We start from the raw sequence: 13,721 nt of genomic DNA, 5'->3' as shown, positions 1-13,721 counted from the left end.
GAAATTTCCTTCAATAAAAACATATTTTTTGTCTTACTGGTTATTTTTTATTTCCCTCAATCTGCTCAACTTTATATATACACACACACACACACACACACACACACACACACACCTTCTTATATAGAGAAATAGATATAGATATATATCCATATTTGTATGGATATATCTGTATGTATATGAGTGTGTGTATGTTTGTACACACACACCCCTCTTTTTCTTTCTCCATAATTTACTTATAAGTTATCTACTATGTGTTAGGCTCTGTGCCTGGTCTTGGGGATGGAAAAATGAGCAAAATATGGTTCCTGTTCACAAATAAAAAAACAACTATAAAATTGTCCACCTGTTTCATTTACTTAGCACACACATACACAGGTGCCTTCAGAATTCCCTGCTGATGGAACTGTTAGCTGTTTTCACAAGGGTACCTCTGATCTTCTGATGAAAATCAAAGACTACAGCCTTCAGTATAGATTACACCTCAACATAAAAAAAAAAAAAAAAAAATCCTCACAACTGAACCAATAAGCAATATCATGAAAAAAAGAGAAAAGATTGAAGTTGTCAAGGATTTCATTTTACTTGGATCCACAATCAACACTCATGGAAGCAGCAGTCAACAAATCAAACGAGGTACAGCACAGGAGAAATCTGCTGCAAAAGACCTCTTTAAAGTATTAAAAAGCAAAGATGCCACTTTGAGGACTAAGGTGCACCTGGCCCAAGCCATGGTATTTTCAATCATCTCATATGCATGGGAAAGCTGGACAATGATTAAGGAAGACCGAAGAAGAATTAATGCTTTTAAAATATGGTGCTGGCAAAGAATATTAAATATACTATGTACTGCCAGAAGAACAAACAAATCTGTCTTGGAAGAAGTACAGCCAGAATGCTCCTTAGAAGCGAGGATGGCGAGACTTCATCTCACATACTTTGGACGTGTTATCAGGGAGAGACCAATCTCTGGAGAAGGACATCATGCTTGATAAAATAGAGGGTCAGTGAAAAAAAGGAAGACCCTCAACAAAATGGAGTGACACAGTAGCTGTAATAATGGTCTCAAACACAGCAATGACTGTGAGAATAGCACAAGAGCAGGCAATTGTTTCATACTGTTATACATAAGGTCGCTATGAGTCAGATTCAACTCAATGGCACCAACAACAACACTTCCTTTGAGGAATATTTTTCTCAAATGATTCAACAAAGTCTGGCTATGAAATTCCAGTCAGCCTATCTCTGGGGTGAACCCTGACTGCGAGTTTCCTGGCCATTAACTAGCTAACACATTACTAGGCACACCATTGGCAGTGAATCAGTATTTACTGATTGGTTGATGGCTTGACTGAACCATTATCAGCATATACTTGGAAACATAAAAATTATGGCAGCTACCATTAACTGATAGTTTATGAGATACCAGATACAGTGCCAGGAACTTTATATACATTTTCACATTTAATCCTATAATAAATTATTATACCTGTTTGATATGTTAGTTGATAAAACTGGGGCTTTAGGTCTTAAACAACTTGCATGATCACACAGCTAGGAAAGTATTCAAAGTCCTGCTCTAAACAACTAATGCTATACTACCTCTGAAATAGAAAGGCTCTTACTGTTGAAGGTCAAGAACTACAGCCTTCAGTATGAATTACATGTGAATATGCGAAAAAAAAAAAAAAAAAAAGAAATCCTCATAAGTGGACCAGTAAGCAAAATCATGATATATAGGAAAAATGCTGAAGTTGTCAATGATTTCATTCTACTGGGATCAATAATCAATGTCCATGGAAGCAGCAGTCAAGAAATAAAATGACATATGGGGCAAATTTGCTACAAAAGACTTCTTTAAAGTTGTAAAAAGCAAAGACATCACTTTGATGACTAAGATGTGCTTGACCCAAGCCATCGTATTTTCAATTGCATCATATGCATGTGAAAACCGGACAATGAAAAAGGAAGATGGAGGAAGAACTGACTCATTCAAATTGAAGTGTTGGTAAAGAATTCTGAATATACTGTGGACTGCCAGAAACATGAACAAATCAGTCTGAGAAGAAGCACAGCCAGAATGCTGCTTAGAAGTGAGGATGGTGACACTTCAGCTCGCTTACTTTAGACACCTCACCAGGAAAGACCAATAGTTAGAAAAGCACATCATGTTTGATAAAGTAGAGGAACGAGGAAACCTCCATTAGACGAACTGACACAATAGCCACAATAATGTACTCAAATATAACATCGATCATGAAAATGGCACAGTACCGGGCAACATTTCATTCTGTTATACATAAGGTCGTCATGAGTTGGAGCTGACTCAACGGTAACTAACAACATCCACAGACGGCTCAACCCAAAACATTTTTGATTAATAGCTAAATGTACTAAAGAATTGGATAACAGAAAGAACTAAGTCAAACAACAGTACATAACAATTATGTATACACTACGTAAATATTAAAGAAAAGCAAGCACGTAAGTTGTATATATTCATGTGCATATACATCTGTGTATTTTTAAGATTATTCACCATTTTAGACTTCGGGTACCATCTTTTCTCTGCATCAGTACACACTGTCAAGACTGACTATATAATTTTAAAAACTGAAAGGGATTCTCATAACCACTATGTGCTCAACAATTGCAGACTTGTATCCTATCAATATACTAAACCTCAGGATCCAACCCTAGGTCTGACACACAGTAGGTGCTCAATACACAGCAATGAATAAAATCATTAACTCTTGAAACTCTATTTCAAGGTGAATGTTCCATTCATATAAATGTATGATAATGCATAGATATCTGGAACATCACAAATGAATCAGTGAAGAAATATTTATTTTAAGCTGAGCATAGCAAACATATAATTTTTCAACAAATTAAATTTTTCACCATTATTTCTTAAATGTAAATAAAATATATAAGCATGCTAATACAGTCTTCTGGTTAAAATTTTAATTATGGAAATGTTGGGAAATTTAGCATTATCTCCACAGCAACTATACTCTGGCAACAGATACATTAAATATGTGTGAACATTAAACACAATCGAAACAAAGCATGACATAAGAACTAAATTACAGCTGTTGTCAAGATTTTACATCTAAATTTAACAATTTAAGCAGCTTTAATTATACACTCCAAACTAACTTATATTTTATTTCTTTAGTTTCAATAATTACTATATAGGTTAATGTATGTGTGTGTGTGTGTGTGTGTATGTGTGTGTGTGTGTGCAGTAGAATTTTGCAAACAACAAAAAGAAAAAAAGTGACCAAAGCATTTTAAAAGTTTCTTCCTAAAGGTTTATGAAGACTTTTGTGACATCCTACATAGTGATAGTTCCTTCACCTAGGTTTTAGTAACCTTTAATCAAGTAAAGGGGTGCCCCTGGGTGATACAAACAGTTAATGTGCTAGGTCTACCCAGAGGCACCTCTAAAGAAAGGTCAGGCAATTTACTTCTGAAAAATCAACCAATGAAAACCCTATGGAGCAGTTCTACTTTGACACACAGGGGTCACCATAAGTCGGAATCCACTAGAAGGCAACTGGTTTTCAAGTAAAAGATTCATTTGGCCCATGTCTATATTGTCTTATCCTATTATGGGTTCTTTAATGGTCATTTTTTACATTTGACTTCTTTCACACCCCCTTGCAAATGCTTTTAGGAAGTTGGTGAAAGAAGAAACAGAAAGTAAACTTAAATATTCTTATTTCACTTTTTGCCACAAAGGAGCCTCAAAAGTAGAGAATCTCTAAAAACGCCTAGTATTCTACCTAAACCCTGATATAGATCAGTCATTCAAAATTAACGTACACATCTACTGATACGGAGACAGTGAGATCAATGGAGATGTACAAAGGCTACCAACCATTTTACACATCAGTCTCCACAACTATAAACAGAAGGATAATAGTATCAATTTCATAAAATGACTATGACGATAAAAAGTTATACTACCTAGTACACAGTGAGCACTTAACAACTATTAAACATTTTATTTTTAGCCTTGGTTTCCTCATACATTAAAAGGATCAATAAGACCTAACCCAAAGAGCCATGAAAATGAAATGAGTAGACGTATGTAAATCAGTTGGCATAACAGGTCCTCAATAAACCATAATTCCTTTCTCTTCCACTTTTTGTCTAAGTATTGGTGGAGTGGAGGATCCTTGGAGTAGCAAATAGAGATCCCCCACCGGTCCGGACTCTAGATGGACCCCATCCTTGCATTTCATTGGAGCTGGGTCCTGATCACTGGCTGCACTCTGTGGGGAGTGACCTGGGGCCCACATCAGAGACTGAGGGAACATGCTTGCTCCTTCCAAACCCCTGCCCTCCCAGTGACCAGCAGTGTGATCGCCCTCCCAGTGATCTGTGAGTGTGCCTCCCCAGTGATCTGTGGTGGACACTCCCATGCCATCAGACCCGCGACTGGAGGCTTGTGCCCGCTCCACCCAGCCCTGTACTCTCCCACCCACCTGGCGATCAGTGGCCTACGTGCCTGCCAACAGACCAGCGGACGGAGGCACGAGACCCCACCTCTCCCACACTCGCCACCCTACCCACCTGGCAACTGATGGTACGCAAGTTACCGTGCCACCCACTCAGTAACCAGTGACCCATGCGCCCTGGCCCCAACCACCTGGCAACAGGTGGTGGAAACACACAGTACCCAACCCAGCAATGGGTAAGAACACTCCCTGCACCCATGCCCCACTGACCAGCTGGACAGACACATCACCTCATCAGCAACGCCAGTCACATCCTTACAGGCACCATCGGTATCTCTGCCAAATGACAAGCAGGAGATCCTAGTGCCCTCATCCAATGTCCACCTGGCTGCAACATCACACATTCCACAACCAAACAGTTCCTGCAGGCCGTCTGCACCTGGATTAAAGCCCCGTGATACCACAACATCTACCGAGACGCCATTTTGTGAAAGAACAGCAAGCCTACCCCATCCACTGGGTCGCACTTCCTCACAGCAGATACATAAAAACCTGCCCTGACAGCCAGAAAACACACTAACTGCTAACACCACCACTGGAAGGACCCCACAGTCCCACAAAGGTTATGGAGGGACACAGACCAACCAATACTTGTCATCCAATACTAGGGAAAGAACCTGATCTCTCACCTCCTCTCAATCCAGTAAGGGAAGACATACCAGCATAACCACAGAGGATTCGCACATGGGTGCAACCCACCATACCCACTAGTGAGAGGAAATCATGTCCAGCTAACAGAAATGACCAAAGTCACACATAGACCAGAAACACAAAACAACAACAAATAATAATACAAAGGAGGAAAGACATTCTAAAGAGAAACAGAACAAAGCTCCAAATACATCAAAGCAAGTTTTAAAAAATCATCACAAAAGAAACATGCATACAATCAATAAAGAAATATATAAATAAATTAATTAACACCTTAATGCCTCAGAGACAGCAGAAAATGACAAATCATATGAAGAAACAGGATAAGAGGGCTCAAACAAGTCAGCAAAATAAAAGGGCAGAAAATTTTCCCGAGAAAGAAATGGTAATAGAAATTTCTGATAAGGAATTCAAAAGACACATACAGGATCCTCAAAGAAATCAAGGAAAACACACACAAAACTCCAGAAAGTGTCAGTAAAAAATATAAGAACAAAATGACAAAATAAACAATTAGAAATCATACAAAAACAACTAGAAATCCGAAAATAACAATAAAATATCAGAAATAAGTAACTCAGTAGAAGGAAATAGAAGTAGAACTGAATCAGTGGAAGAATTAGCAAAATAGAGGACAAATACCTTGCTGCTAATTTGTTTGAGGAACAATCAGAAAAAATAAGGAAAAAGGAAGAAAGCCTAGAGTTATGTGGGACACTATTAAGAGGAATAATTTACGCATAATAGGAATTCCTGAAGAGGAGAAGGGAAAAAAAGGACGTAGAGAATTTTTGAAGATTTATTGCTATATAACTTCCCTAATATCATGAAAGACAAGGTTTCCATCCAAGAAGCTCAATGAACCCCATACAGGATAAACTTCAAAAGAAAGTCACCAAGCATATCATAATCAAACTTTCCAAAACCAAAGCCAAAGAAAGAATTCTGAGAGCAGCTTGTGAAAAACCAAATATAACCTACAAAGGGGCATCAAAAAGACAAAGCACTGATTTATCGGCAGAAACCAGGCAGGCAAGAAGGCAATGAGATGACATATACAAAACCCTGAAGGGAAAGAACTGCCAATCAAGAATCGTATTTCCAGAAAACTGTCTTTCAAATATGATGGCGAAACTAGACATTCCCAGAAAAACAGAAAGTAAGGGAATTTGTAAAAACCTGACCAATTTACAAGAAATATTACACTAAAACTCAAATTCCTAGAAGAGGTCAGATCTACTGGACTGATAGAAACTAGAGGAACCCCCAAGACTATCACCCTAAGATACTCTTTGAACTTGGAATTGAAGCTATTTCTGCAAGTCAGCTTTCAGCCAAATAACAGATTGACTTGTAAAATAAACAATGTCTCCTATGAGTAATGTGCTCCCTTTAACAATTAACTATATGAGACCAAATGGTCAACAGTTACCCAAAAGCAAAGATGAGAAAGCAGGGAAGGGAAAGGAAGCTAGATCAATGGAAATAGAACAAACAGAATGGAAATAATGAGAATGCTGACAATTGTAAAGATTGTAATCAATGGCATGGAGCAATTTGTATAAAAATTGTTAAAAGAGAACCTAATTTGCTATGTAAACTTTTACCTAAAACACAATAAAATATTATTTAAAAAAAAACACACACACACAAAAGAAATTTAAAATCAAATGTATTAGTAGGTGACTGGATGGATGGAAGGATAAAAATTGCAGCATTCTAATAAACTATAATTTCTCCCTTTGTCACAACTTTCCTATGAAGGACTACAGTTATCATTTATTAATATATCAAATATGTTCTAGGGAGAAATAGTAGAAGAAATTCAATTAAGCCTTTTGAATTAGAATCCATTCATGTATTTACCTTTTCTTCTAGTTGTTCCTTCAAACACTGATACTTTAGCTTCAGTTTTTTGTTCTCCTCCTCATTCTGGGCTAATTCTTGTGTCAGCCTGTCACACTGTGATTTTAACTTCTCCAGCTGCCAGAGATGGACTTTAGCTGTATTCTTATCTTCTAAGCTTTCTGCCTGAAAAAAAGAGAGAAGGAGAACAAAAAAAGTCCACTGGCCAAATTATATAATTATAGCCAAATTATATACCAAACAAATTACACATTGTATCAATGGGAAAAATACTTCAAGATTTTGCTCTCTCTGAACATTTATATACAAACATTAAAATACGCCCAAAGGAAATGTTCTTGCACTTATTCACTTATTCAACAGCATTTATTTAGCATTTACTAAGTGACAGGTACCGTACTAGGTGCTGAAGATGCAATAAATCAATTTCTACAACAATGTATGAAAAGTGCTTAATAAAGGTGAAAACTGGGTATTTTGCCAACCCACGAAGGGAGCCCAATTTGGCTCGAGGATGGAAGGAGTTATTAGGGAGGCGTCCCAAAAGGGAAATACTATGAGATGATAGTGCTCACTGATCAATTTTCTCATCTGTAAAATGAGCTTAACAACATTCCTGTTTTACCTACCTCCAGGTTGTTATGAAAGAATTGTGTACTTTTTGGTTAACATAAGTACACCACCCTTGTGTGGCTAAAAGAATTGTGAATTGTAGCAGCCAAAAAACTACAAATAATATGAAAAAGAGCTTAACTGTGATTATTTCAGCACCAATAATGTAATAAAGTACCTGTTCTTTTTATCTTTATTTGCAATATAACCAGAATCAGCTTTACAAAAATTTAGGAATAATCTATTCTGTATATGGGACTCAAGAAAGATTTCCCAGGTATGTGAAGTTATAGAATTTTAAAATAACATTAACAACATCATAAACATTCACTATGTCTGGTCAGGCACTATTTTAAGACCTTCTGGAATACAGCTTTTTCCTAATTTCATGCTCACAACAACCTGACAAGGTAGGTACTATTATTATTTCCCCCTTTGAAACTGAAACACAGAGAAGTTAGTAATTTATCCAAGGGTATATAGTGGGTAAGGCGTCCTGGTGACACAGTCGTTAAGTGCTTGCCTGCTAACCAGAAGGTCAGAAAACCCTACAGAGCAATTCCATTCTGTCCTATAGGGTCACTATCGGTTTGAATTCAACTAGACTGTAATGAGTTTTATACAGCAGGTGAATGCAGAGACAGGATTTGAACCCAGAAAACCTGGATCAAAGGTCTATGCTTTCAACTACTCTGCTACACTGACCCTCAATAGGTACATATATCATAAGGTTTTAAAAACCATCTGGAACATTAATTGCAATTATGTATATAATCTGTCTAAAATACATGCTTTAATGCCTAAAATACATCTGTATTTTGTTGTTATAAATTTATTATGTATTTTTAATCAGTTAAGTAGGAATATAATCATTGAAAGCAATCTCCTGAGAGGACGAACTTTTATGAGTTTTGGACAAAAATCTATATTTTATTCACCCCACAAAAGTCATCTAAGACTTGATGCCACTTCAAATTAACAAAGGAATTGATTTTTTTTTATGAGTAATCCTGTATTTACAACCCAAACATAAATTCACAAGACAAAGTCTCTCATCAGGAAAATTGCTCAATTACAATTTTAAGTGTCAAAAGAATGCATTTACTTTTCTTTATGTCCTATGAAAAGCATAGGTATATAAGATGGTTTCCTTCTAAGGTCAGGAGTGTGCTCAGGCTGGCTCAGGAGACTGGCAAAAGCCAATTGTGCTCATCTCTTCCCAACTGCAACCCAATGCAATGACGTCTCATTGACAGTCTGAAATCAGCCAAGATGTGATTATTTACACCCTGAAAGTGGCAAATGCTACCAAGCAGAGTTTTCTCCCTAAAGAGCCAGTTTGTTCAATATTTACCAGCATTTGGATGCCTGCGTTTGAGTTTAAGAACTTATAAACTCTTGTGGTTTTTATTATTACTTTCTTGTATCACTTTAGGATTTACAAGGCAATGTCATTTTCACAACAAACCTGTGATAGAGAAAAACATTACTACTGCCATTTTATTGATAAGGTACAAAAAAGGTTAAGTAACATGTCTAAGATCACATGGCCAGTAACTGTCAAAAGGACAGAACTCCATTCTTGGGTCTTCTGATTCCGAACAAAAGATGCTACAAAATGATTTTGTTGAAAATATGAAGAGATGATGAATAACCAAATATTCTGCAAATATTAATAGCAACAAGAGTATTTCATAAAAATATTTTAAATTTAATTCTAAAAATAAGTATTAAAAGCGTACTTCTAGATGGGATAAAAATACAGCTGATTCTCCAGAGAAAAAAAAATAGGGGCAACATACCAGAGCTTGTTAGACTCAGAAAAAAGGAATAAATTAAGATGAGGCTAAAAGATACAGAAATATTTATAGGCTATAGAGCTACTTGTCCAGAGCCCTTTTGTGCATATTTCAGCATTCTAACCTCTTGTCTTGGAAGAAAGACAACAAGAGTGCTCCTTGGAAGCGAGCATGGTGAGACTTCATTTCATGTACTTGGGACATGTTATCAGGAGGGAGCAGCCCCTGGAGGACATTATCCCTTGGTAAGGTAGAGGGTCAGCAAAAAAGAAGAAGACCCTCGATGAGATGGACTGATGCAGTGGCTGCAATAATGGGCTCAAGCATAGCAACGACTGTGAGGACAGCGCAGGACTGGGCAGTGTTTTGTTCTGTTGTTCAGGGTCACTGTGAGTCGGAAACAACTCAACAGCACCTAACAACAACAATAACAATCTCCCATGATGACCATTGTTGTCAAATCTTTTTAATTAATATAAATAAAAAGTACAGAATAGCATGAGGTGGGAGTTGTTTCTTACGAGTAACTCACTCACTTGGTTTAAACTCATTTGTTTTACAAGGAAAACTGCCTGGCTCTCACAATCTCTGGCTCTTTTTAGCTCTCATGCTGCTTCTGTGTTACATTAAAGAGTAGCTGCAACACCCCTCACGGACCTCAGTTTTCCAGATTAGGAAAAAAAAAAATCTAAACCTTTCAGAAGATCCATAGGATATCTATAAATTATAATTTTTATTCACGGATAATTTCTTGAAGCTTTCTTGTTATCTCATTATAAATGAATCAATAGTACTTCTTTAAAAACAGGATGAGGACAATCAATTTTCCCACATTACATGGAAAAAGTCAAACCAGAGAGATCACAGAAAAGTCAAAAAACAAATCCTCTGATTTCCAGTTTCTTAAACATTTCAACCCAACATCCACTGGGTATCTTCTGTAAATACAGAACATTATTCTAAATACCATAAGAGGATTAAAAGATGGCTAAGACCTGATGCCCGCCACTCTGGAGACTTACGAACACACACCAGACCATAAGACAAAAAAAAATTTTTAAAAACCTAGTTGCTGTCAAGTCAAGTCCAACTCATGGTAACTCCACGTGTGTCAGTGTAGAACTGCGCTCCAGAGGGTTTTCAATGGCTAATATTTTGGAAGTAGATCACCAGGCCTTTCTTCCAAGGTGACTCTGGATAGACTCCAACCTCCAAACTTACAGTTAGCAGCCAAGCACATTAACCATTTGCACCACCTAGGGACTCCTAACCATAATACAAGCCAGCCTAAATGTGCTACACTAGAAACACTAACCAAGATCGATGAAAACACAGAGGATGGAAAGATTTACAACCTCAGTTAGATTTATTCCAACTTCAGGATTCATAAAAGATGTAAAAAGTTACCTGGGCCTCGATGGACTAGGCAGAATGTTTCTTCCTGCAGATTGGTGGAAAGGACAATATACAAATGGAACACAAGTAGTGAAAAATTCGGGGAATGGTTGTACATGTGTATGAGAAATGTTGAGGAGCATAAAAGGCAATAAATAAGGCTATCTCAAGAAGGGCTGGGCTAGAGTGGAGACTTCATTTCAGAGCCAGTAAATAATCAATCAAGGTTTTTGAGTAGGAAGTGGCACATTCAGATGTGTGTTTAAGGAAGGGAAATATGGTCTGAGAGAAGTTAGAGGTGGAAAGAGGCAGCAGGAGGAAGGAGGGAGGCTACTTAGAGGCATGTTTCAGTTGGCCAAATTAGAAGTCCATGTCCTGTCTTCTACTATGGTACATGATGCATTTGCTCATATGCTAGTGCATCCATGAGTGAATGCAAGCAAGCTGCACCTTCATAACTTTATCTACCACTCAAGAAAGCATATCAGAATGTGAGTGAGAATGATATTTTCATAGAGATAATCTCTTCTGCTCTAATTGATTAAATTATTACAAAATCCTGGTGACATATATGTTATCACACAGCCTAAATAATAGTGATGAGAGACTGAAATAAGTCAGCAGCAGTTAGAAGGAAAGGAAGGTATAGATTCAACAACTCTCAAGAAAACTGTAAGCTCCTTAAAAAGAAGAATCATGTCTTATGGCCATAACCACTGTTGCTTCCAAACCATTACATGCCCATCCTCATGCAAAACCCTGCCTTCCTTTGAAATTCACCATTTGCCATCAATTCCCCTCCTCCTTGCTGGCAACAGCTCACTGAAGTTTTTGACATGTGGCCAATTAATGCCTTTGCAATACTATTAGAAATATTCAAATGTCTATCCAACAAGCGAATCTCAAAATCACTGGTCATGTTCTATTTCTACTACCCTCACCCACATTCCACAACAGTAACCCATTGTATGACCACACCTTGGACCATAACTCTGAAAATTTTAGCTCTAATATAACAATTTCTGACCAACTGTCGCAACCTCTGAGGCAGTGTGGTTCAGCAGTAGAATTTTGGCCTTCCATGTAGGAGACACCTGGGTTTAATTCCCAGCCAATGTACCTCAGCACAGCCACCACTCATCTGTCAGTGGAGGCTTGTGTGTTGCTAAGACGCTGAACAGGTTTCAGCAGAGCTTCTAGACTAAGGCAGATTAGGAAGAAAGGCCTGGAAATCTACTTCTGAAAATCAGCCAGTGAGAAACTGTGGATCACAACCATCCAATCCCATTGTGCATGGGGTCTCCATGAGTTGGGCACTAACTCAACAGCAGCTAACAACAACGTCTGACCATAGATCTTATCCCTCAACTTCCTCATTCATTTATACCCATGACATGTGTTCTTCAGTGTCAGCCACATGGCAACACTTTGCACGCTCCCAAACTACAGCCTCATGCAATTTATACCAGTCTTCACAGCCATTTGCATCTTCACCTCTCTTAAATTGGTTATTGTACTTCTGCTCCACTCTACTTCAGAGATGAAAGAGACTACTAATAAAGATTCATATCAACTTTTCCAGACCACCTGTATCAACTTACTCAATCTTACTGGTTTCCTCCAAAACCTTCAGAGTAAGAGATATCTTGTTGCCTGTTGAATGCTATATACTTTTTGATCCAAATCCCTCACACCCTTCATAGGGTTTCTTAATCAACCTCTACTAAATGCAATGAATTTTCTTAGTTCTCTTAGCCTGTTTGCAACATTTGACACTCTTGAATATCTCCTTCTTGAAAGATCTTACTTGGGTTTCCAAGATACCATTCTCTTCTGGCTCTCCTCCTGCCTCTCATACGGTTCTGTACTCTTATTTGCTGCAACCTCTTTCTCAACCCTTCCATTAAATGTTGGTGCCCTGGTGTTTCGTCCTCAGTCCTCTTCTCTTTCTTCCTGGATAATCTCATCTAAATTCTATGATTTCTACTACCACCTATAGGTTACTAGCTGCTAAATATTAACTCTAATCTCAACTTCTCCCTGAACTGCTCTACCTAGATTTTTAATGGTTAAGCTTACTGCCGTTCCCACATACTCAACGTGAAAAAACTGGATTTGGCGTTGTCTCTCCTGCCTATATTCTTTATCTTGGCACACAGCCTCATCATTCACATAGTCACCCAAGTCATAACCTAATCATCCTTGATTCTAAACTCTTTCCAGTAGAGAAAAGTAATTAAGAACCCAGGCACTTGACTACCTGGATTCAAATCCTTCCTCTACTACTTCCCAGCAACAAGACCTTGGACAAGTTACTTAATCTCCTGTGTCTCAGTTTTGTCATCAGGGAAAAAAATAATACTATACAATCTGTGTGACTGATGTGAATACTAAATGAGTAACACATGTAAAGTGATTATACCAGTGACCGACACAAAGGGCTAAAAACAATGTTTCCTTGTATTATTATTGCCATACCAATCAGTCATCAAGTAACATATAGTTTATTTTCTATAATATCAACTCCTCCATATCCCTGATTTTATTTTTGATTATATCCTCATCAACTCTAAAGTACTATTATATCATATTTCATCAATATTAAGATGTATTTTTTTTCATATTTTACCATCCCTGACTTGGGACGTTAGCTTACAATTGATAGTATGTCATGGTTTCATAGGAATATTTTTTCTCTTACTAATACACTGATGTGTGTCTTAGGTTCAAGGAAACATAGTAAAGGTCTCCTATCTATTCTTCTGGCCTCCATTCTATCCGGCCCTATCCACCCCAGCTGATGATCCCAAATCTACTACTGACAGAAGATTATATAGGACTGGGGAAGAATTCATGAAATAGTTGAAAG

General features: G+C 37.6%; 1 protein-coding gene across 1 annotated transcript in view; it reads right to left on the bottom strand.

Moving 5' to 3' along the window:
• The window catches only part of CEP128 (centrosomal protein 128), a 602,257-nt gene that overhangs the window by 360,126 nt on the left and 228,410 nt on the right, over positions 1 to 13,721 (bottom strand). Inside the window, exon 14 of the mRNA XM_023742234.1 lies at positions 7,047 to 7,211. Coding sequence (XP_023598002.1) covers positions 7,047 to 7,211 — 165 coding nt within the window. The remainder of the gene's footprint in view (positions 1 to 7,046; positions 7,212 to 13,721) is intronic.

This window comes from Trichechus manatus, unplaced genomic scaffold, assembly GCF_000243295.1.
Source record: "Trichechus manatus latirostris isolate Lorelei unplaced genomic scaffold, TriManLat1.0 scaffold00206, whole genome shotgun sequence".
In the NCBI taxonomy this organism is placed as follows: Eukaryota; Metazoa; Chordata; class Mammalia; order Sirenia; family Trichechidae; genus Trichechus; species Trichechus manatus.
Note: the sequence above shows the minus strand (reverse complement) of the source record. Positions and strands in the feature narration are given on the sequence as shown.